General features: G+C 53.5%; 2 protein-coding genes across 2 annotated transcripts in view; both read left to right on the top strand.

Moving 5' to 3' along the window:
• The window catches only part of NUP160 (nucleoporin 160kDa), a gene marked incomplete at its 5' end in the record, with an annotated part of 27,234 nt that extends 4,901 nt beyond the window's left edge, over nt 1-22,333 (top strand). Inside the window, 30 exon segments of the mRNA XM_009998484.1 lie at nt 732-809; nt 919-1,016; nt 2,307-2,391; nt 2,815-2,883; nt 3,603-3,686; nt 4,315-4,485; nt 4,573-4,672; nt 6,074-6,239; nt 6,891-7,006; nt 7,086-7,264; nt 8,699-8,835; nt 9,166-9,236; nt 10,864-11,023; nt 11,591-11,660; nt 14,589-14,687; nt 14,844-14,963; nt 15,787-15,882; nt 15,987-16,081; nt 16,985-17,060; nt 17,063-17,083; nt 17,195-17,300; nt 17,386-17,546; nt 18,110-18,170; nt 18,538-18,648; nt 19,062-19,185; nt 19,894-19,995; nt 20,674-20,815; nt 21,684-21,809; nt 22,029-22,133; nt 22,247-22,333. Of these exon segments, the coding sequence (XP_009996786.1) occupies nt 732-809; nt 919-1,016; nt 2,307-2,391; nt 2,815-2,883; nt 3,603-3,686; nt 4,315-4,485; nt 4,573-4,672; nt 6,074-6,239; nt 6,891-7,006; nt 7,086-7,264; nt 8,699-8,835; nt 9,166-9,236; nt 10,864-11,023; nt 11,591-11,660; nt 14,589-14,687; nt 14,844-14,963; nt 15,787-15,882; nt 15,987-16,081; nt 16,985-17,060; nt 17,063-17,083; nt 17,195-17,300; nt 17,386-17,546; nt 18,110-18,170; nt 18,538-18,648; nt 19,062-19,185; nt 19,894-19,995; nt 20,674-20,815; nt 21,684-21,809; nt 22,029-22,133; nt 22,247-22,333 (3,216 nt within the window).
• A 203-nt stretch (nt 22,334-22,536) lies between these two features.
• Nucleotides 22,537-23,001, top strand: part of FNBP4 (formin binding protein 4) — a 12,777-nt gene continuing 12,312 nt past the window's right edge. The window contains exon 1 of the mRNA XM_009998483.1: nt 22,537-22,552. Coding sequence (XP_009996785.1) covers nt 22,537-22,552 — 16 coding nt within the window. The remainder of the gene's footprint in view (nt 22,553-23,001) is intronic.

The following is a 23,001-nucleotide window of genomic DNA, read 5'->3' as shown; positions in this document are numbered from 1 at the left end:
CAGTTGTTCTCCTTGGATTTGGCCAAGAAATAGGGAAAAGTTTGATGTCTAGAGAGAGCAGGATGTTCTGAATAAACATTTTTGGTCTCCAGACGCGGCGGGATACACGTGCCCTCCCCCGGGGAGTGGAATTCCCTCTGTGACTTAAGCTGAGCAGTGAGGGCCAGGTCGCTTGGTCACCTCCTGTTCTGGTAGGATCCCAAAAGCACAGATGTGCCGTGGGAAAAGGGAAGGGCCACAAGGAGCTAAAAGCATGGAAATCTGGATAGGATGTTTCCATCGAGCTCCTGGGAGCCTGCAAAGGCACCGCTGAGCACTGCCAAGTGTCCCCTTCTCCAGAAGTCACTGTTTCTTGCCGTGAATACTAAATGTAGCAGGAGGGGAATGATAGCACAGAGCAGTCTCATCTGTTGGACAGCTTACCCTTTCCCTCCTCCAGGGAATTTCCACATAGAGTAGGAGCCTGTCATGACTTCTGCTGTCCCGAGGGTGCTCTGCTTGCTCCAGGCAGAACACAGAGCTTGCTTTGCCACGAGATCCCTGAGGATTTGGGGCTTTTCCACACGAGTCTCCTGACTTGCCCATGTCGTGTTGTCACTAGCAGTGGTGGGAGATGAGCTCAGGGACCTGGGAGAAGCCCAGCAGGGACTGGGAAGACCCAACTTCCCCACGACCTGCTGGTTGCTGGCTCCACCCTCCCTTAGCCCACCACTGACCAACTGTGTTTGTAGTTTTGTGTCTTCCAGCTGGTGAGCACTGAGAGCAACCGCTACAGCCTGGACCACATCTCCTCCCTCTTCTCCTCACAGGTGAGTGAGTGCCAGGGAATAAAGGAAGAAAACAAACCTCTTCCCAATGGTATAATGATTGGAGGGAATGTTTTGCTGAAGGTGAATGTGTGCTCTGCCTCTCTGCTAGGAGACTCTGGTTGACTTTGCCTTAACCTCAGCTGAGATCTGGGCTCTGTGGCACAACGAAGAGAACCAAACCGTGGTGAAATACATCAACTTTGAGCAGTGAGTCTCTGCACTGAGTCCTCAGCTACCATCACCAAAGGGGGGGAAACTGCTAGCAGGGCCAGGGAAGGGATTATCCCTTTTTTCTTGGCTCTCACAAGACCCCACCTGAAGCCCCCAATATAAGAAGGACATGGAGCTTATGGAGAGTGTCCAGAGGAGGCCACAGAGATGATCCCAGGTTGGAGCAGCTCTGCTCTGGAGACAGGCTGGGAGAGTTGGGATGTTCAGTCGGGAGAAGAGAAGGCTCCAGGGAGACCTTAGAGCACCTTCCAGTGCCTGCAGGGGCTCCAGGAAAGATGGGGAAGGACTTGGGACAAGGGCAGGGAGGGATGAGACAAGGAGGAAGAGTTTTGAGCAGAAAGAAGGGACATTTCTATAGGATATTTGGAAGAAGTTCCGTGCTGAGAGGGTGGTGAGACCCTGGCCCAGGTTCCCCAGAGAAGCTATGGCTGCCCCATCCCTGGGGGTGTTGAAGGGCAGGTTGGATGGGGCTTGGAGCAACCTGGGCTGGTGGGAGGTGTCCCTGCCCATGCAAGGGGGGTGGATCTAGATGGTTTTTAATGCCCCCTCCAACCCAAACCATTCCATGATTCTATGATCCTGCTCATTAAAACATGGATCCAGCTCCTCCTCTCTTCTGTCCTGCTTTGCTGGCTGGACATGCAGCATTCCATGGTTCTTCCTCTTGCAGTTCTGCTGTCAGGTGCCCAATCTTTTCCTCCAATACAATTTACAGGGATTTTTTAAACTTTTTTTTTGTTCAGCTTTATAACAAAGCTACAACTTGGCTGCAGGAATGTGAAAAATGTCCAAAGCTGGGCGGAAGGTTCCCTGGGAGCAGGGTCTGCTGGGAGCATGTCTGAGGGAAGGGATGTGCCTCCCCAGCAGCTCCTTCAAATCATGCCCAGCAGGTCTCTTCCAAGGAAGATCATGTTTTGAGGAGACCAGTGGTGTGAAAACGATGAAGCTGCGAGGGCAGGTTTGGGGTGAAAAAAATGCTGTGGGTGTGCAGCAAGTGTTAGCCTGAGAAAGGGCTGCTTGGTGAGCACATGTGATGGGGAGAACATTGATAGGAATGAAGGAAGCCAACTGGTTCTGTTAGCTCAGGGCTGGGGCTGTCACCATCGAGCTCTCCTGGCTTAATCTGTGACTTCTCACTCCTCAAAGCCCCTTTCAACCAGATCTAAGGGGCTGGGTTTGCTGGGGACAGAGACAGGTTTGGTCCGGGTGGCTGTTCCTGGATTTGCTGCAGCACAAAGCTGATCTGGGGTTTATTTTTCCTTCCAGGAATGTGGCGGGCCAGTGGAACCAGGTCTTTGTGCAGCCACTGCCTGAGGAGGAGGTGACAGTTCGACCTGACCAGGACCCCAGGGTGAGTTGGCTGGAAAATGGCAACGAGGAGCAGTGAAGCTTCCCTGCCCAGGAGGAGAACAAGGCAGCTCAAGCGTGCAAATTGCATTGATATAGTCTTAAAATTTGTGCCAATTAAAGGGAACAACCTGTGTCACCACAGCACCAAAGTGTGGTTGTGAAGCCAGAAGCTGAGGGATGAAGAGGATTTCGAGTCAGTCAGGAGAGAGGCCCTGGACACAGATCCAGAGGGTGTGGGAAGTGTCTTCAGTCCCAGGAACTGTGAAGGGGAGAGCTTGGAGCAGGGTGTGGGTGTGAACTGAGGCTGGAGAGAAATCCAAATCCAGGGAATGAGTGAGAAGGGAAGGAAGGAGCACAGTAATATCCTAAATCCTCTCCTCCTGCCTTGATTTATCCACAGATTGTGATCCTTTTCTCTTTGCAGGAAACCTACCTGGAGTATCTCTTCACACCCGGCCGCTTCTCCAACGCAGCCATCCAGAAAGCTCTACAGGTTGGTGAGAGGGCCTTGGTGCTCTCTCTGTTAAGCTTATCCTTCCTGGCTGTGTAGATGTGAAGGAGCAACATTCCTTGCAGCTCTCAGCAGGCACCAGTTTGCACTGACTGGTTTCCAGACCTGCCGGTGGTCACTGGACCCAGCCAGCAGCCTCTGTGCTGCACTGCAGCTGGTGCTTGCTGGTGGTGGGAGGCAGAGTGGGGCTTCCAGAAGGTGTTTTCCTGTGGGACAGCAGGTTCCTGAGCTTGTTCTGCACATCCTGCTGCTTCAGCCAGGCACAGGGAGACTCCCAGCCCACTGTGGGGCTGTTTCTCAGCGTGGACCCCTCAGGTCTGGCAGGCAGTAAGGGCAGAGCAAGGCAGCACGTGGGGACTTTTCTGGAAAAGTGGAAAAGCCAAAATTCCAAAGCTCTGATCACTTCTTATTCTTTGTGTTGGGACATCACAGAGGCCTGTAGCAAGGTGCAAGAGAGGTGCTGGGAAGGTGTGCAGCCCTTCTTTCCTTGCATCCTAGTGCACTGCCTGCCTGGAGGCTTCCCCCATTTCCACAGGACACTGGCACTACACCCACTTAGCCCACATTCAGCCAGCCCTGTTTTTTCATACTTTTGTCCCCAGAAGCTACAGCTGATGCTCTCATGTTTGCTTTACCTCCCTCCATACCCCTGGGCCCTCAGGGTTTGCCTTAAAGTAAAAGTTTCCTGTGCTGCTTCCCAGATCTTTTCCCAAGGAACTGACAGACACATGGATCTGACATGGGAGGAGTTAAAAAGAGAGGTGACCTTGGCCGTGGAAAGTGAGGTGAGATGTTTTTGTCCTTGTGCTCTTTTCTTCCTACATCATTGCACTGGGATGGTTAAATGAGATGCAAAGTGCCCCCAAGGCCCCATTTTGTCCTTCATGTCTCCAAAAGGAATGATATGACTTTTTAAAAAAGAGTACAAATCTTCATCCTTCCTGCCTGGCTTTTCCATTGCCTCTTCTTTTTTTGGAGACTTCCCTTCTTTCTTGGTGTTCTGCCTCTGCTCTTTGCATGGAGCACCAGAAGAAAACCTGCTGAGGGAACCCATCTGAGCTGTCCTTTTGGCTCTGAATTCCCCCTTTTTTCACCTACTTCCCCAGATTTTACCCAGACACACCTGATTCTCCAAGCCAGCAGTCCTGGCTGCTCAGAATATCACCAGGAAGTTCCAAAAAAAGGGCATTTTTCTGTATGATTTGCTGCTGTAGGGGAAAAATAAAGGACATTTTGATAGGTGGTGGGGAGGAGAACCAAACCTGGTGTTTCTAAACCTCAGCCACAGCAAGGTGTGAAACTGGTCATGAGAGACACAATGCTACAGTCTTTTACCTGCATTTGTCTGATGTCTGCACTACCTGTATTCACCCAAAATCATGTCTTCTCCACCTGTATTTCTCTGAAATCTAGTTCCAGGGCAGCGTGACAGAGTATGAGTGCTCACCTGAGGAGTTCTGGCAGCTTCAGGTGGAGTTCTGGTCCAAGTTCTATGCCTGCTGCCTTCAGTACCAGGAAGCCCTCTCACGGCCCCTGGCCTTGCACTTGAACCCCTACAGCAGCATGGTGTGCCTGCTGAAGAAGGTGAGATGGTCATCTCCTGGGGTGGAGTTCTTCTGATGGAGGTGTGGATTTGGGGAGCTCAAAGAAGGGCTTTCTCCACTTTTCCAGGGCTCCCTGTCTTTCCTGGTGCCCTGTTCCTTGGTGGACCATCTCTACCTGCTCTCCAACGAGCACCTCCTGACTGAGGACGATGCTGCCATCTTTGACGGTAAGTGAGGAGACCTGGAGGTCTTTGCTTGTTGGAGGCTGAAACACTAGGGAAAGCCCTAGGACAGAGGGATGTGGGAGTTTCCACAGAGGCCTCTGGAGGTGCTCCTGACTCCATAATTCTCCACATGGAGATAGTTCCTTCAGCTTGGCATGTTCAGGCAGCTGGGTTTGGTGAAACCTGCCGTCGTGCTCACTCCAGGAGTTGGAAAATGGGGGCGAGGCTGCAACTCTGCTATGACTGGTTTCAGCTCACTGAAAAAAGGAAGAATTCCAGATTTCATGCTGCTTGTGGCAGGAGCAGGACCTGCAGTGGTTGAATCCTTTGCCCTTTGTAGCTTCATAAACTCCTAGTGAACTGGTGCCACCTTCATGCCTGCCCTCTAGGATAGATCTGCCAGGCTGGAGCTCCACAACATCCCTGTGCTGGTGGGGAGAGCAGGATGCAGCCCCTAGTGCTTCTGACCAGCAAACAATTCCCTTCCATGATAAACAAGGAGGAGACTTGTGATCCTCCAAGCACCCTGGGCTCAGCCACCCTCCTCTGCAGTCTCAGTTTGTAGTGAAATGGTTTTGTATCCAAGTTTTTGTGTCAGCTCTGGAGTGGGGACCGTCCTGTTTCTTGTCCCCAGGCAGTAAATGGCAGCAAATGTCAGCGTGCACAGAAGTTGTCATTAAGGTTGTCCCTACAGTGCCCTCTGTGCTGTGCTGGCTGTGGGCTGACATTGCACAAGAGAAAGGCAACGGAAAATGTTACTTAAGCTCCACTTTTCATGCTCGAGTGATTCTTTTATATATATATATTTTTTTATAAAAGAGACTCGTCATCCGTTCGATTGAGCTATTCCTGGCTTGAGGGCCAGGGGAGTTGGAGGGCTGGGCTAGGGAGGCTCACAGCTCCTGCCCACAGTTTCAAACTTCTCAAAAAACACCCCTTGATTGGAAAACAGGGATTGAAACTCAACTGAACTTCCAGATCACTTCTAAGAACGAGAAAATCCCCTAGAGGCTGGAAGGGGTGGTGCTGCAGATGGATCCTTGCTGGAAGGAGAGAGCTCGGTGGAGCTCAGCCATCTGAGCTCTTTGCTCTGGGGCTTTTTTGCTCTTCCACTGCACTAATTACTTCCTTTCAACCTGGGGCTGAAGCAAGTCCCTCAGAGGGAATCTCATTGTTTTCTTCTTGCATTTTACTTTCCAAATAATAACAGCCCAAATCTTTCCCTTGTCAACTCCCAGGTTTTAATTCAGCCTCAGCAGTTAGCAGGGAGGGGTCGGTTTGACTGAAAACCAATTTGCTGCTAGTAATTAACTGACAGGAGCTGAACTAACTGGTTTTTGAATGGTCTTCCCACCTTCCCTTTGAAATCTCTTGTAAATATACAGTTAGATTCTTTCATTACAGATTTGGAGATGTCTCGTGATGTTGTCTGTCTTGTCCAGTGCCTTCGACTGATCGGAGAATCAATTTCCATGGAAATGGCATTCATCATGGAAATGGCTTGTTCCCGCCTCCAGCCTCCAGAAAAGGCTGCAGAGCAGATCATGGAGGACTTGATAGCTAATGACACGTAAGGAGATGTTTTTCCAGAAGGAAGGAGATCTCTTTGTAGAAGGAAGGAGGTGTTTTTGCAGCAGCTTCCCTGCGGGGAAGCCCAGATGGCTGGGCAGGGATTCCCTGGAGCTGGCTTTGATTGGCATCAAAGTGCTTTTTGGGATGTGCAGACTCTGCCTGTGCTGGAGGAGACTCTTCCAGGTCCTCTTGGTGACAGGGAGTGTGGGTATTGGTGCTTCCTCCAGGACCCCCCTTTGCTGTTGCCTGGGCCCCTCCTGAAAAGGCATTTTGGGGTTTCTCAGGTGAGATGGAGCAGAAGAGGAACAAGTTCCTCTTAGGTGCTGGTTGCAGTGGGAGAAGCAAGTGCCTGCAGAGCCTAGGTTGAGGTCAGAGCCTTGGTCAAGCCATGTGGTTACTGTGCTCACCTCCCAGATCATTCCCTGTGGAATGCCAGCTATCTGCCTGGCATTTCCTGGTAGCCTGAGGGAGTGGAATAAATAAACCCGGGTCCCTGCAGGCGCTGTAATAAAATCCCAGCCAGAAGAGGATTCCCATCAGGAACATGCAGGCTGATCCTCCTAGGGAGGATCAGTTCAGGAGGAAAGGGAGCCCTCTTGAGTTTAAACTCCTCATCTTGCTGATAATGATGATTTTTTTCCCTTTGCAGGGAGAATGTGCTGGAGGAAATACACAGCAAACTGCAGGAGATCCGGAACCCCATCCATGCCATGGGAGTGCTCATCCGGGAGATGGACTACGAGACAGACACCGACCTGGAGAGAGGTGACAGCTCCACGGGGGGAGCCTTGGGGCTGGAGAAGGGTGAGGTTTCTGGTCGGTCTAGTTTCCTGCCCTTACCCAGGTGGTTTTCCTCTTCCAGCTCCTCACCTGGGCGTGCGCATGAGCCTGGCCCAGCTGTACGGCAGCGGGACGGCGGTGGCCGTGGTGTGCGGGGGGGTCTCCAAGGTGGCCTCCCTTCGTTTCCTCATCTGTCGGGACCTCTTGATCCTCCAGCAGCTTCTGCTGCGGCTCAGGGACCCTGTGAGTACATCCCTGGAAGCTGTGAGCTCTGCTCTTTGAACTTTGGGATGTGGGGTTCTGCTGTTGCCAGGCTTGGAGCTTCCCACACCACAACGGAGGCTGTTTGAACCAGCCCCAGGCTTGGGTGAAGCCTTCTTCTCTCCTCCAGCAGCTTTTGGGATTTGCAGGGAAGCTAGGGAGGGGCTTTTGACAAGGGCAGGGAGTGATAGGACAAGGGGAGATGGTTTTAAACTGAAAGAGGGGAGATTTAGGTTAGACATAAGGAGGAAACTCTTCTCTCCGAGGGTGGTGAGAGCCTGGCCCAGGTTGCCCAGAGAATTTGTGGGTGCCCTATCCCTGGAAGTGTTCAAGGGCACGTTGAAACTTGGAGCAACGTGGTCTAGTGGGAGATGTTCCTGCCCATGCAGGGGGTTTGTAACTGGGTGATCTTTAAGGTCCCTTCCAACCCAAACCAGTCTGTGATTTGATGATTCTCTGATTTTATCACCCCAAGCAGAGCAGCAACACGCTGCACACACCACAACTCCCTCTTTACACCTCAGGAAGCAGGAAGCAAACCTCTCCTTCCAGGAGGAGGGCATCACTTCCAGCCTCCTGTCTATAACAACGTGCTGCCTGAGCATGTACGTTTCTCCCAGCTCTTCCCTCCCCTCAAGCCACACGCAGCCCAGCAAGCACACACTGCAGCCTGGATCTCCAGAGGTGTTTGCCCAGGGGCTGCAGTTCCAGCCCCTGTGAGGCTGTTCCAGCTGGTGGCTCACATGTTTGTGGTCCTGGTTTGGATCCATCCCATTGGCCATGTGGCTCCTGGTGACTTGGGTGGACACGGGTGTGGAACAAGACCTCAGACAAGGGGAGTGTTGTTTAAACCAATATTATTTACCTGAAAACATTAATGAGAGATTTCTTGGTTGAAGAGAAATCCCCTCCTTCCTGGATAAGGTTGCCCTGGTGGCATTGCAGCAAGGTGCCCTTCTGAAGCCAGGTTCTGCAGACCAGAAGGTGTGTGACCTGCTGCTTGCTTGATGAGGAGCTTCTGCTTTGTCACCTCGTGTCCTTCCAAACCATGGGCTGCTTTTCCTCCCATGTCACCTGGCCAGGCTTCCCTCAGCTGGAGCACTCAGGGGTGCTGGGCCCAGAGGTGGTCCCTGCAGTGAAGCTGTGGTTTCACACTGTGATGTTACTGCAGCAGCATCAGACACCTTTTTCCTGGTGTCCCTGGCACCAGAGGGAAGCACTGAGTGTGCACATGGCTTTTCCTGGCCCAGTTAACCCACCCTTTGGTCCTGAGGTGATGATGTGATTTCCACCAGGATTATCCTGCTGGTCCCCTGGCTGGGTTGAGGGGATTGTTGCCCGCCTTGGTGCAGGCAAGAGGGCTGAGCTGAGCTCTCACTGCTGTGCCTGTTGAGCCAAGCTCTGGTTTCCTTGCAGGTGGTGTTGGGAGGGGGACAGCTCTTCCAGTCCCAGCAGCAGGACCTGCTGCACAGAACCTCTCCCCTGCTGCTCTCCTACTACCTGATCCGCTGGGCCAGCCAGTGCCTGGCGGCCGACGTCCCCATCGACACCCTGTGAGTCTCCCCCACTGCCCCTTCCAGCTGGGAAAGATTCTCTTTTCCTTTTGAAGCCACCTGAAATAACCCTTCCTGATAGGAAGAGCTGATGGTTGCTGTGGGAGTGTCACTGTAGGACTCGGGTTGTGCTGAGGGGAGGGTGGTTTTTTTGATTGTTGTGGTGTTTTTTTTTCCCCTTGGCATGTTTGGAGCTGCCTCGTGCTGGTCCTGCCTGGCTGTTCTGGGCACCACTGCCTGGTTCAGCCGTAGGAGTCATTGAACAATGAGCACAATTAAAGCAGGGGGTGTTTTGTTGCCTTCTCCAACTGATGGCTTTTTCTTCCCCAGGGAATCCAACCTGCAGCATCTCTCTGTGTTGGAGTTAGCAGACACCACTGCTCTGACACCCCACAAGCTGGGTAAGGTGCCCTCAGATCATCACCTCTCCCTTGGTCACTTAAACCCCTTCCACTCTGTGTCCCTGTCACCTGAGGGAGATGCCTCCTGCCCTGAGCTGATAAAGTCTGGAGTTGAATGACTCTGCATTACCTAGAGATGTGTGTTGTGCTGGCCACCAAAAAAACAACAGTAACAACAATGTGTACTGAGATGTGGATCTTCTCAGCCTGAGGGGGATGAGAAGGCCTCACTCAGCCAAAAGAAATTCTGTAGTATGAAGGTGGGGAGACCCTGGCCCAGGTTGCCCAGAGAAGCTGTGGCTGCCCCATCCCTGGCAGTGTTGGATGGGGCTTGGAGCAACCTGGGCTGGTGGGAGGTGTCCCTGCCCATGCAGGGGGCTTGGAACTAGATGATCTTTAAGGCCCCTTCCAACCAAAACTGTTCCATTATTCTAGGAGCTGTTATTGATTCTGGAGCTCACAGCTCACTCCCCTGCATTGCAGTGGCTGTGGGGGGGCAGAGCGGGTCTCTTGCTCCTGAGCCTTTACCCCACAACAAGCAGGAGCAGCAGCAGGTCAGAGAAGTGGGAGAATATACTTCCCCAAAACACGTGTGCTCTGCAGTTCAGACCTGAGTGCTGCTCACAGCCAGTACCTCAAGGGGGAAATTGCTCCTGATAATTTGTGCACATGTCGAAGTCTGGCTGCAGAGATGTGCCCTGTCTTGAGGGAGAAATCCTGACAGGGAAAGATACCAGGCAGCCTAATTCGGAGGCTGTGTAGCTTGAAGTGGTTACAGAGGCAAGTGGAGAGTAGGGTAGGGGAGAAAATGCTCAGGTAAGAGCCTGCTGGGAGGAACCTGCAGGGCTGAGCCACCTCTGAGCAGAAGAAGTGGGTCACAAAGAGGGAACAGTGCCTCATGTGGAGGGTTGTAAGCTGGGGCAGAATTTCCTCTGCCTTCTGACCAGCCTGGGGCATTTGTGCTGGTCATAAAGCCAGCTGAGATTTTCAGAGTCCCAGCTCCCCTGGAATGAGGGGCTGGGCTCGGGGGGGGGGCGAGTGGCCTCTGCATAAATGTCAGCCCATGAATGTGAAATTGAGAACGTCCTTTGTCTATGCTGGTGTTGTGGGTTGGCTCTTGGCCTGCGTGTGAGGAGAGGCCTGTTGGGCCCCCCTGTGCTGCAGGAAAAATATGTGGAACGTCAGGAAGGTGGAAAGGAGGAGGCAGCCTGGGGAGAGGCGTTGGGAACAGTTGGCTCCAGGGGGACTGGAGTGCTGAGGGGGCTGGGATGAGGAGGGAGGGGTTGGAGCTGAGCTGGATCAGCACTGGCACAGCCCTGCCCTGCCAGGCACTCCGTGGGGCTGGGAAGCTGCAGCTGGGCTGTGAAGAACACGGCTGGAGAGAGAGCACAGCCCTTCTTGTTGGTGTTCTAATTGAGCTGTGGTTAATAAACACAGCAGCGTGTGGCTCTTTGATCTCCTGCTGCTCACCCTGACAGAACCAGACGGCAAGAAAAATCCAAAACCAACAAGTTGGAGGGTTGAACGTGCTTCGTGTTTTGCTCTGACTTGATCCCCAGTGTTGGGGTGGGTGAGCAGAGAGCCTGGGACCTTCTGCTCAGTGATTCTTTTAACTTCTCTTTTGTAGTATCCAGCCCTCAAACAATTGTGGAGCTCTTCTTTCAAGAAGTGGCCAGAAAACACATCATTTCTCGACTCTTCTTGCAACCAAACACTTCTTTGGCTGAGACAAGTTTGAACTGGCCCCATCTCTTCACTGCTGTGGTGACTGACTTTCTGCCCCTCCTGTATCCTTGGCTGTGAACCTGTGGATTGCATCCCAATCCTGAGTTTCCATCTGTGGGAGGAGGGCTGGGGCTAGCAGGGGTGTCATGGTGGTAGCCCATGCAGTGCTTGGGGACTATATTGGCCATCATCACCACCAAGCCTCCCAGAGTTCCAAGATCAATGTTTTCCACACCCAAATTCTGAAGATAAGTCTTGCAAACAAGTGACTGCTGTTAGTGCTAATGGGATTTGTGAGTATTTTAAGATTTCCCAGAATCCGTCCCATCTGGGTGCACAGTAAAGGATTTGGAGTTCTTGACTTTGAGCCCCTTGAGCTTTAGCAACTTGCCTTGGCAAGGTGGAGATTTGGAAGGGTAACAGGCTTTGGGCAGTTATGGATTAGATGGACTAATGGTTTTGTTCTAATATGGATAAATCTCATTAAAAATTAAATGACTTGTACAAAGAGCAGTTTAATCTTCTCTCCTTTCCCCCCAGAAGCTGAATGCCAGAGGCACACTGGCTTTCAGACTAGTTCTCCAGGTTCTCCAGACTGGATTGTCCTCTTTTCCTTAACTTTGGCTCAGATGGCCCAGCAATCCCAGCTTCCTCTTCCCAGAGTGCCTGATGGGGAGCTGTCAGTACACCCAGCTCCAGGTGAGTGCTTCCCTCTGGCTCTCTCCCAGCAGGTGGAAAGGGAAGAGTTAAAAAAAATATCTCTTGTAACCATCTCAGTGCAGGGAACAAATGGTAAGGTAGGAAATATCTTCCTCCTGCATCCCTCTCATTCCCTGGGGTGTCCACCTGTGCTAACCAGGGCTTCTGGCTAAATAGAAATTGCTGCAGAAGATGGAATAATTGAAGGTGGTGGGTTTGTGCATTTCCTCTTTCATCTCTTTTCAAGAAAATCCAGGCGTAAGTGCTTGGGATTACTCTGTGCCCTTTTTGTGGAGGAATCCAGCCTGCCAGGGATTCATAGAGCCATGGAATGGTTTGGGTTGGAGGGGACCTTAAAGATGATCCAGTCCCACCCCTGCATGGGCAGGGACACCTCCCACCAGCCCAGGTTGCTCCAAGCTCCATCCAACCTGCCCTTCAACACTGCCAGGGATGGGGCAGCCACAGCTTCTCTGGGCAACTTGGGCCAGGGTCTCATCATCCTCACAGGGAAGAATTTCCTCATAAATTCCTGAAGTTCCTCCCCAGCTTTCCTGGAGCCCCTGCAGGCACTGGAAAATGCTCTAAGGTCTCCCTGAAGCCTTCTCTTCTCCAGACTGACCCCCCCAACTCTCCCAGCCTGTCTCCAGAGCAGAGCTGCTCCAGCCCTTGGATCATCTTTGTGGCCTCCTCTGGACTCTCTCCATGAGCCCCCTGTCCTCCTTACATTGGGGGCTCCAGAACTGAACAGAGCTCTCCAGGTGGGCTCTCAAGAGAGCCAAATAAAGGGGGAGAACCCCCTCCCTGGCCCTGCTGCCCACACTCCTCTTGACACAGCCCAAGACACAGTTGGTTTCTGTGCTGCCAGCCCACGGTGCCAGCTTGTGTTGCCCTTCTTGTTGGCTTGTCCAGCAGCCTGGTTCTTTGTGCAAGGAATATTTTTGTGGAGCTTATTTAAATACCTGAGCAAGCCCCTAACCCAGCAGCTGCTGTGGGACCTGGGGCTTCCAGCCCTGCCTTCAGCCCAGCAGCAGAAGTGCTGCTTCAGGGGGGACTCATCTCTTTCTGAAATGAAATGACTTCAGAAACATTGCCAGAAACATCCATCCCGTTTCCAGCCCCGGCTGCACTCTCAGCATCCTGGCAGCAGGGCCAGGGAGCTGCCTGGTCCCAGCTGTTCCCACACAGTGCTGCTCCACCACACCAGCTGTTTCCCCACATCCCTCCCCGTGCCCTCCAGGGCCCCGGGGGCTGCAGCAGCTCGTGCCCCAGTTCCGAGCGGCACCGTCCGTGTCTGCAGCGCCACGTGACGCGGTTCTTCCCTCACCAGGGGCACACAGGGCTGGTGTTAACATGCTGTTGTGTTGGGTTTTTTTCCTCCCTGTGCTGAGCAGGCTCTTTTCTTCTTTCAGTCCCTTTCACCTGGGGGCTGAGCCTCTTCCTTTTGTCTTCACGTGGCTGCTGAGAAGAATGTCAAATCCATTGAGCTTTTGAGCCAGGAGATGCCGGGAGGGCTTGGGCAGCCTCCTCCTGCCACGTGTGCACAGGGGTTTGAATCACCTCCCATTGCTTTTGCCTCACTTGTGTCTCACCTCCAGGAGATCCCAGAGACTTTTCTCTCTGCCTCCTCCTCCCTGCTACCTTCTGTCAGGCTTCCTGATCCCAGTCAGTCACGTATACTTGGGATTAAGTGTGTTGACCTCAGGGAACTGACTCTGGGTTTGCTGTGAGAGTGAGCAGGGTGGTGACCCAAATAAAGGTGGACAATAAAGGAGGCACCTGTGAGTAACTGATGGGCATGAAGAAGTTCTAGTGACCAGAGCACTAGCCTGGGACAAGGGCCAAACCTCTCCTTGTTGCTTATTCTGTGTGACAAGCTGTTAAACCAGCCTGGGGTGTCATGGATCTGGATCTGGCTGATCCAGGCAGGGATTCCAGGCTCAGGGGATGTGTTGCCACGTGGCTTTGAGCAGACCTGTGGTTAGGGGAGGTGAGGCATGTGTGAAGATTCAGGATGGCTGGTGAAACCTTGGCTTTACCTCTGGGTCCTGGCTTCTCCTCTTCCTTTCCTGCTGGGTCCCAGGGCCCTGCGAGTGGGACATCTCTGCTTCTCCGTGTAGGAAGAGCATACTCCACTCTCCCAGGCACAAGGGATGCCAGCTTTGGAGTTGTCACCGTGCCTCCTGGCTGCTCCTCAATAGGTGATGACACTTTGCAGCCCTTATATCAGCCTGGCAGAGCAGGCAGGGGGCCAGGTTGAGTCTGTGTTGTGGATTAATTTGCAGTTTGTTGCTGTGAGCCCTACTCTTCCTTGGCTGCTCTCCTATGTCCTGTTTTGCTGGGTCTCCTGCTGCCTTCACACACGCCTGCTCCTGCTCAGGCTCTGTGCCTCCTGAAGGGGATTGGAGTGAGGAGGGGTCAGTCTCTTCTCCCTCATAAGAAGTGATAAGAGGAAATGCTCCCAGGTTGCTCAGGGAAGGTTTAGATTGCATCTTGAGAGGAATTTCTATACTGGAAGGGTGGTCAATTGTTGGAACAGGCTGCCCAGGGCAGGATTGGAGCCACCACCCCTGGAGGTATTCAGAAAATGTGTAGATGTGGCACCTGGGGACATGGTTTAGTGGGCACGGTGGTGTTGGGTTGATGGTTGGAGTGGATGGTCTTAGAGGTCATTTCCAACCTTAATGATTTTGTGACTATTCAAAGTAGGTTGTTCCCCAGGAATATGTGAGAGATCTCTGCCCATCCATGCACCGAGGGGACTTTGAGGGGAAAAGAGTAGAATCTGTGTGAGCACTGCAGCTGAGGGAGCCTCAAAATTAACACTTTGGTGTTGGAGACCTAACCCTGCCTCTGCCCTGGGGCTCCTGCAGGTCACACATGAGCTCTGACCTGAGTAGAACCTCCCATTCCTCCTATTCCCTCTAGGAATACATCCGCCTGCTGCAGCCCTGGTGCCACGTGAACATGGGCTCCTGCCGCTTCATGCTGGGCCGCTGCTACCTGGTGATGGGGGAGGCACACAAGGTAAGGCCCTGCTCTCCTCCTCTCCAAGTTCTCCTTCACTCAGGGCCAGCAGGTTTTGGACAGTGGAGCTGGATGGAGCAGCCCTGTCCTCTCTCTGATTGGCTGGGTCAGTGCCCCAGGGGACACACACCCAGCTGCTTTCTGGTCTGCTTCCAGGCTTTGGATTGTTTCTGCCAAGCAGCCTCAGAGGTGGGAAGAGAAGAGTTTTTGGACAGGCTGATCCAACCTGAGGAGGGGGAAATCATCTCCACTCCACGCCTGCAGTACTACAACAAGGTACAAACCAAGGAAATCAGCACCAAGTCCTTCCACAGAGAATTCCTTGTTCCCAGCTCTCAGGGAAGTGACTTGAGACTGAGAAAACAGACTCTCTCACAGGAAGTGAAACCTCAGCATGATCTGTTTACTTTCTTTGGAGGGTGATGGTGAGGTGACTGGTGTGAGTGCTCGGTGCTTTCCACCCCTTAGCTTCCCAAAATGGCTTTGGTATCCATCAGAAAAAGGTGGGATGAGATCCAGCTGCTGGAGGCAGAAGCCAGACATGTCTGGGCTCGATGGAAGATGTTGCTCAAGGGGAAAGTTCTTCAGCTTTGAGGCAAATTAAAATGAATGTCTTTAAATTGAGATAGCATCTTTGGTTTTGCATCATACCGTTGTTCAGACAGGCTGAACCTTGGAGCTTGGACCCAGGCTCATTTTTAAAGGGATTCCCTGATTTTAAAATGCATAAAACACAAAGGTTGTTGGGTGCCCTTGGAGGGAGAACATCTCTGTCTCACACAGCTCTGTGTGTGCTTGAGAACTGAATCATTTACCTCTGTCACTGGACTTTATTGTAACCATCAGTGCTAAAATGTGTCAGAAAACTCACACGTGCAGAGCTGAACCCTCCAGAAGAGCTTTAGCCTGGACCTGTTGTCCCGGGATTTGGTTCAGATCTCAGCAACTTAGCCAAATCTTTCCTTTTCCAGTGGCAAGAATCTTTTGACTGCTCTTAGGTTTAAGAGGAGCAGGAGTAGCTCTTGATTCTAACAAACAAGAGCCCCTGCCAACCCAACTCATTCCTCAGTGCTGCTGCAGCCCACATTGTCTTCTCCAGGTTCTGCGCTTGTTGGAAATGGTGGGTTTGCCAGAGCTGGTCATCCAGCTGGCCACCTTGGCCATCATGGAATCTGCAGATGACTGGAGGAGCCAGGTACTTCCTTTGCATCAAGATTTTCCTTTGGGGACCTTCCCTGGGCTTTTATTTTCAGCCGTATAACTCAAAACATCCTACTTTGTGCCCTTTGGCGTTTCCAGGCTATGTTGAGGACTTGCATCTTCAAACATCACTTGGATTTGGGACACAACAGTGAAGCATACGTGGCCTTAACACAAAACCCAGATCCCAGCAGGTAGGGGGCAGTTTTACACCTATAAACTTGCTTGTCTCAGAGGTCTGTGAACCAGTTTTCCCATCAAACTGAAAGGAAGAGGTGGCTGTGCTTAAAAAAGCCCTCTTCATTTCTGTAAGAACAGCTGGAATCTGCTTTCCTGAAGGAGGAAACTAGGGGGGAGGAAAAGCTGGTTCAGGGAAGAGCCAAAAGAAAAAAGGCTACATGATCCTTTTTTGGTGTTGTATCTTGAAAAGCTGTAGCAGTCCAGCCAGTTTAGTTTGGTAAGGAAAAGACTTGGGAGTTGGATTTTCAGCCTGAGGACCCTCTGGGAAATGAACAAGTGACAAGGAAATGGCCTCAAGCTACACCAGGAGAGGTTTAGATTGGATATGAGGAAAAAATTCCTCACCCAAAAGTTTGTCAGACCCTGGCCCAGGCTGCCCAGGGCAGAGGGGGAGTCCCCATCCCTGGAGGGGTCTCCAAGCCCTGGAGATGGTGCTGAGGGACATGGGGCAGTGGTGGCCTGGGCAGGGCTGGGGGAACGTGTAGGCTGGAGGGTCTAAAAGGGCTTTTCCAACCCAAACCATTCCATGATTCTGTGCACTGTGTAGAGAAAGCTTTCCCCCAGCAGAGGAGGATGTGATGAGCAGGAATTCCTGGAATAGGTGTTCAGAGAAGGAGGAATGCATTTGGATGGAGGCTGAAGAAAATCTTACCAAATAGAGCTGAGAGAGGGAGACTGTCCCTCTGAGAGACCTTTGCAGAGGATCCCTGCTGCCCAGGATCTCCATTTCCAGCACAGGAGAAGTCTGAAGGGACTTCTTGGTCCTAAGCCAGAAAAATACCCCCTAGGGGAGAGCTCATCAGAAAGCAGCGTGGGTTTGTTCCTGCTCCTCCAGACAGTTCCATCCCTCTCCACAGGCAGCTGGACTGTCTACGCCAGCTAGTGGTGGTTCTGTGTGAGCGCTCCCAGCTCCAGGACCTGGTGGAGTTTCCTTTTACATCAACCTGGATAACGAGGTAATCGGGGTTCAACCCTCCTAATGACATCCTGGGGGTCTGCACTGGGAGGCCATAACCTCCCTCCTGAAAGGGGTTGCCCACCTGTTGGAGCCTCTGGTGTCCCCACAGGTGGTGGGGATCATCGAGTCACACGCTCGAGCCGTGGACCTGATGACCCACAACTACTACGAGCTGCTCTACGCTTTCCACATCTACCGCAACAACTACCGCAAGGGTAAGGCCAAGGAGGGGGTCCCCCCCTCTTCCTGGGACACCCCTTCCCTGCTCCTGGCTGAGCCTATTCTCCCCTCTCCCCTCAGCTGGGACGGTGATGTTTGAGTACGGGATGCGGCTGGGCCGGGAGGTGCGGACGCTGCGGGGGCTCCAGAAACAGGGGAATTGTTTCCTTGCTGCCATCAACTGCCTGCGCCTGATCCGCCCCCAGTACGCCTGGATAGTGCAGCCAGTATCAGGAGCTGTGGTAGGGAATGGTGCTGAGCTCAGCTCTGACCTGAGCTGCTGCCTGGGGGGGTGGTGCTTACAGCTGGGCATTTGGGAAGGAGCTTCCCAAATCCTTCCTGATCTGAGGGGCTGATCTGAGAGGTTGCTGGCTGCCTCCACCTGCTGCCTTTGTCTTCTTGGGCAGCACCATCCTGCCCTGCTCCTCAGTCCCACCCATCACCCTTGTGTCACTGCCCCTTTGGGTGGAGGCAGGACAGCTTTTGGGATGGGAGTGGGGTGTATCTCTCACCTTTTTGGGGAATCTGAACAGCCCTGGAATACCGGACAAAAGGGGAATCATTGGCACGTGGTTTGTGTTTCAGACCTGTTTGCTGGGGAGGTGGTGACTGCACCCTGATCAGCTGCTGTGCCCTGCTTCTGTTAGCCAGAGATAAGAGTAACCTGAGCCACCCAGTGGCTGTAGGGCTTTCCTGATTCAAATCCAGGCTTGAAACAGTCAGAGAGCTGGAGTTGGGGCTGTAGCACATTTGTCCTTTGGAAACCAGGTGGGCATAAACACTCCTCTCTGCTTTTTCCTGCAAGTATGAACGCCCAGGAGCATCCCCGAAGAGAAGCCACGATGGGGAGTGCACAGCTGTCCCCAGTAAGTGCCCAGTCCTGGTCCTTATTGTGCTTCCACAGCCTCTCCCCTGGCCTCAGAGCTCTTGCTGTTCCCTTGGGAGCTGGGGGATGGCTCAGAGCAGCTCTCACCTCTGTCACATCAATAATTTGAGGGGGATCTTAGCATATACTTAGCAGATAGAGCAGCAGCTGTCACCACACATGAGATAACATCTCAGAGGAGGAATCAAGGTTTGTGTCCAGGAGATGGGCACAGTTCAAGGCAGCAAAACCTCTCCTGTGGTGCTTTTTGTGGTACGAATCCTCTGAGGACAGCAGAGAGGTGTAAACATTTTGCCCAGCGAGGCCTTTTCAGAACACTGAGAGCCCTTTGTGTCCATCTCCTGCAGCAACTCGCCAGATCGAGATCCTGGAGCTGGAGGATTTGGAGAGGGAAAGTGTCCTGGCCCGGATCCGGCTGACTCTGGTGCAGCATGACCTGTCAACAGCAGCTGTGGCAGGTAAGGGGGACACAGCACGGCTACCTCTCCCTTCCCTCAGGTTTCATTTGCTCCTTACAGCACTTTTCAGTCACAGCTCAGCTGAGGAAGCAGCAATTTTGTTCTGACCCAGAGGCCAGAACCTGGCCCAGTGTTCAGTGACCCTTTCAGTGAGGAACATGCTCCCAAAATCCAACCTAAACCTCCCCTGCTGCAACTTTAGACCATTTCCTCCTGTCCCATCCCTTGTTCCTGGGGAGCAGAGCCCGACCCCCCCTGGCTCCAACCTCCTCTCAGGCAGCTGCAGAGAGTGAGAAGGTCTCCCCTCAGCCTCCTGTGATCTGTGAGATTAAAGTCAAAAGTTTTGTGTGAGGAAGGAGTTTTAAGGATGTGGCTGGTGTCTTGGGCACAAACCTGGTCCTCCTTCCCTGCAGGCAACTCTACTCCTGAGGAAACTCTTGCTCTGCTGATCCGGGCCGGCCTCTTCGACACCGCTGTCACTCTGTGCCAAACGTTCAAGCTGTCCTTGACACCCATCTTTGAGGGACTCACTTTCAAGTAGGTGGCCAGCTTCTCTTTCCTCTTCAGGCTTGGGGAGATGTGCCCTGCATGGGGCCTGGCAGGTCCTGCAGCTCCCCGGGTTCAGGAGCCAGCACTGTCCTGACCTGCCTGCTGGCCATGCCCAGCCTCCTGCTTCGTGGGTTTGAGGTGGATCTTGCTCTTAGCACCTAAAAAAGGAAAAAAAAAAAAAGGGAGCCAGGTGGTGGAGGGAAGAGGTTTGTCCCTGGTCTCAGGGGTAGGTGCCAGCCCAGGCACAACCATCATCTGGAGACCTTTGTGGTGAGCAGGCTCATGCCCCAGTCCTGCTGGTGCTCCGTGAGCTGCTCCCAGATTTGTCGCAGCTGTTGAGTAGCTCATAAATAGTGGTGGGCAGTCTGTGTGCCTCATCTTCCTCACCTCTCTGACCTTCCAGAAGATGCATCATGCTTGCTCAGGAGCTCTGCTGTGCCCTGTTCCTCTGGCTGGATGCCCAGAGCACACTTCTTGTCCAAACCTGGGCCCTAGAGCTCCCACCAGAGTCATTATTCATTCCTTTCTGGCACTTGGAGCAGCTCAGCAATCACCACCAGCTTCCTGTTCCTGCCCAGCCACCAGTTCCTGGCTCAGTTCCTTGGAGTGAAGCCAGGGGTGGCTTCAACACTGGCTGCAGGGGGTGGGGCAGGGGGCTCCAGGGGCACCCACCTTTGCAACCCCTCTGTCTTGCAGGTGCATCAAGCTGCAGCTGGGAGGGGAGGCAGTGCAGGCAGAGGCCTGGGACTGGCTGGCTGCAAACCAGCTCTCCACCCTGGTTACCACCAAGGAGTCCAGGTAGGTCCTGGGGAGAAGAGTGGAGGTGACAGGGACACTTCTGGAGCCTTGCAGGAATCCTGAGGGTCACAGGCTGATGCTAAAAGGGCCTTAAAATGGAGCTATGGGACTGGGGCTGTGGGGGAGAGCAGGGCTTCCCTGCCACCCCTATGATCTCCTGTCCTGGTTTTAACCCCAGGGAGAGAGGAAGGGAATAGGAAAAGTAAAGGTAGAGAGACTCGTGGGGTGAGATACAGACCCTTTAATCATTGAAATAAAGCAGTGATAGTAATAATAGGAAGTGTAAATGAGCCATGTATGGTGTCAGTGCTGAGCAACGCCCAGCCCAGCCCTGACTGCAATCCCACAGGGGAGAAAAGCCCCAAAACCCTCATCCTGGGAAGAGGGGAGGGCTTCCCACCAACCCTCACCATCACGACATTGTGCGTGATCCGGAACCTCCCGCTGGCTCCGCTTGTTCTCTGTCCCACCTGCCTCATCCCAAATCCCAAATCACATCCCAAACCCAGCTCTGTTCTAGCCACTCAGAAGAAACTGATCTCTATCCCAGCCGGGAGGGCTGAGGCAACACCTTGAGCCTGGGCAGGGGGACAGGGTGCCCTGGAGCAGGTGGTGGCCTGGCAGGCGGTGACCGGGGCTGCTTGGCGTGGATCCCGAGGGAAAATCCTGTCCTTGCAGCGCCACGGATGAAGCCTGGCGGCTGCTCTCTGCCTATTTGGAGCATCACCCATCCCAGAACAGCCTGTACCATCGCTGTGTCATCAACAAGCTCCTGGCCCATGGGATCCCTCTGCCCAACTGGCTCATCAACAGCTACAAGGTGAGTTCAGCGCTTGGCACACGCCAAAAAAAAAAAACACATCCGAGGTTTTCCTGGAGTTATCAGACCATCTTGGCTTCCACAGGCACCTCCTCTTTGGGCAGCCATGTCCTCTGATATCCATCTAAGCCATTTAGATTGGAGAGTGGAAAAAATGTCTTGACTCAAAGAGTGGTCAAGTGTTGGAAAAAGGCTGGCCAAGGCAGGGGTGCAGTCACCATAGAATTATGGAATGGGTTGGGTTGAAAGGGAACTTGAAGATTATCTAGATCCAACCCCCCTGCGTGGGCAGGGACACCTCCCACCAGCCCAGGCTGCTCCAAGCCCCATCCAACCTGCCCTTCAACACTGCCAGGGATGGGGCAGCCACAGCTTCCCTGGACAACGTGTTCCAGGTTCTCCCCACCCTCACAGGAAAGAATTTCTTCCTAATGTCTAATTTAAATCATCCCCCCTTCCGATTTAAAATCATCTACCCTTTTCCTGTCACTCCCTGCCCTTGTCCCAAGTCCCTCCCCAGCTTTCCTGGAGCCCCTTCAGGCACTGGAAGGTGCTCTAAGGTCTCCCTGGAGCCTTCTCTTCTCCAGGCTGAGCCATCCCTGCAGCTGTTAAAAACATGTGGCACTTGGGGTGATGGTTTGGTGGGCAGGGTGGTGTTGGGTTGGCAGTTGAACTTAATGATCTCAGAAGTCTTTTCCAAACTTAATGATTCTGTGATGAGAAGGTTCACCCTCACCTTCATTCCCAGCTCCAGGAAAACCTGACAGATGCTTTGTGCCTGTTACGGAGGCTCAGGGCAGGTTCCTCTTGGCATCATGGTGGCTCCTGGGCATGTTCCCTGGCTGATTTTTCCCCTCTTTGCTCACAGAAGGTGGATGCTGCTGAGCTCCTGCGGCTCTACCTGAATTATGACCTGCTGGAGGAGGCCGTGGAGCTGGTCCTGGAGTACGTGGATGCTGTGCTGGGCAAAGGGCACCAGTATTTTGGAATTGAGGTGAGCCTGGGGACCCTTCCTTGGGGCAGTTCCTGCTTGGGGTTTGGGTGTTGTGTCCCATGATTTCAGTGCTTCACAGATGTGGATAAAGTCACCCTAGAGAAAACACCTCTTAGTGAGACCTTGGGGGGTGTTGGAACATGGTAGTTGGGAGCTCTTCCTCACTGTGAGGAGCATTTCTGCTCTATCTTGTGACATGAGGGTTCCTCTTCCCTCCAGTTCCCACTGTCAGCCACAGCCCCCATGGTGTGGTTGCCCTACACTGCCATCGACCAGCTGCTCCGGGCCCTGCAGGAGAGCTCCACCAACCATCACAACGTCGTGGTAGGTCACCAGCACCCCACTGAGGGGTGACAGGGAGGGGGAAGTGGCAGTGATGGGGTTAGGAGAGTGGGAACTCTTCCTCTCTGACACCTGCTCTGCCCTCCCTGGCCCAGCTCTACCAGAAGCTGCAGGAGAAGATGGAGGACTACCAGCAGAAGGTCAGCGTGGCCACCCGGGACCGCCTGTACCGCCGGAGCTAGCGGCAGCCCTGTCCCCCAGGTGGCCTTGGCCACCACCCTGGGATGGTGCTGGCTCCAGGTGACACCCCCAGAGCTGACACTGTCCCCCCACCCCGCGCCAGCTCAGCCCCTGGTGCTGTTTTTACCCATTTTGGGCTGATTTTGGGTCCCGCCGGAGCTAGCGGCAGCCCTGTCCCCCAGGTGGCCTTGGCCACCACCCTGGGATGGTGCTGGCTCCAGGTGACACCCCCAGAGCTGACACTGTCCCCCCACCCCGCGCCAGCTCAGCCCCTGGTGCTGTTTTTACCCATTTTGGGCTGATTTTGGGTTTTTTTCCCGCACGGATCCGGTTGGGGGAGGCGGGTGCACCTCGGCTGTGTCACCCTGCTGTCCCCGTGCCCTCGGTTGTGGGGTGATGAGCAGAGCTGTGGGGTGATGAGCAGAGCTGTGGGGCTGTGACCAGCACCCTGGCAGGCGTCCCCTGGCTCTCCTGTACCCCAGACGGCAGCACCCGCGGGTGCCTCTTTGTATTTATTTGTGGTGGGTTGGGATGAACTCAAATAAACGGCGGTTGGTACAGGGCGGTGTTGGGGCTGGATCCGGCACCTGCGGACCTGGGGTGTCTGGGGCTCTGTGGGGCAAAGCTTGAGGGCAGGAGGGGGCTGTGGGGCAGGAGGGGGCTATAGGGT

This window comes from Chaetura pelagica, unplaced genomic scaffold, assembly GCF_000747805.2.
Source record: "Chaetura pelagica isolate M959 unplaced genomic scaffold, ChaPel_1.0 scaffold1635, whole genome shotgun sequence".
Classification (NCBI taxonomy): Eukaryota; Metazoa; Chordata; class Aves; order Apodiformes; family Apodidae; genus Chaetura; species Chaetura pelagica.
The sequence above is the reverse complement of the archived record's forward strand: the minus strand, read 5'-3'. Positions and strand labels throughout refer to the sequence as shown.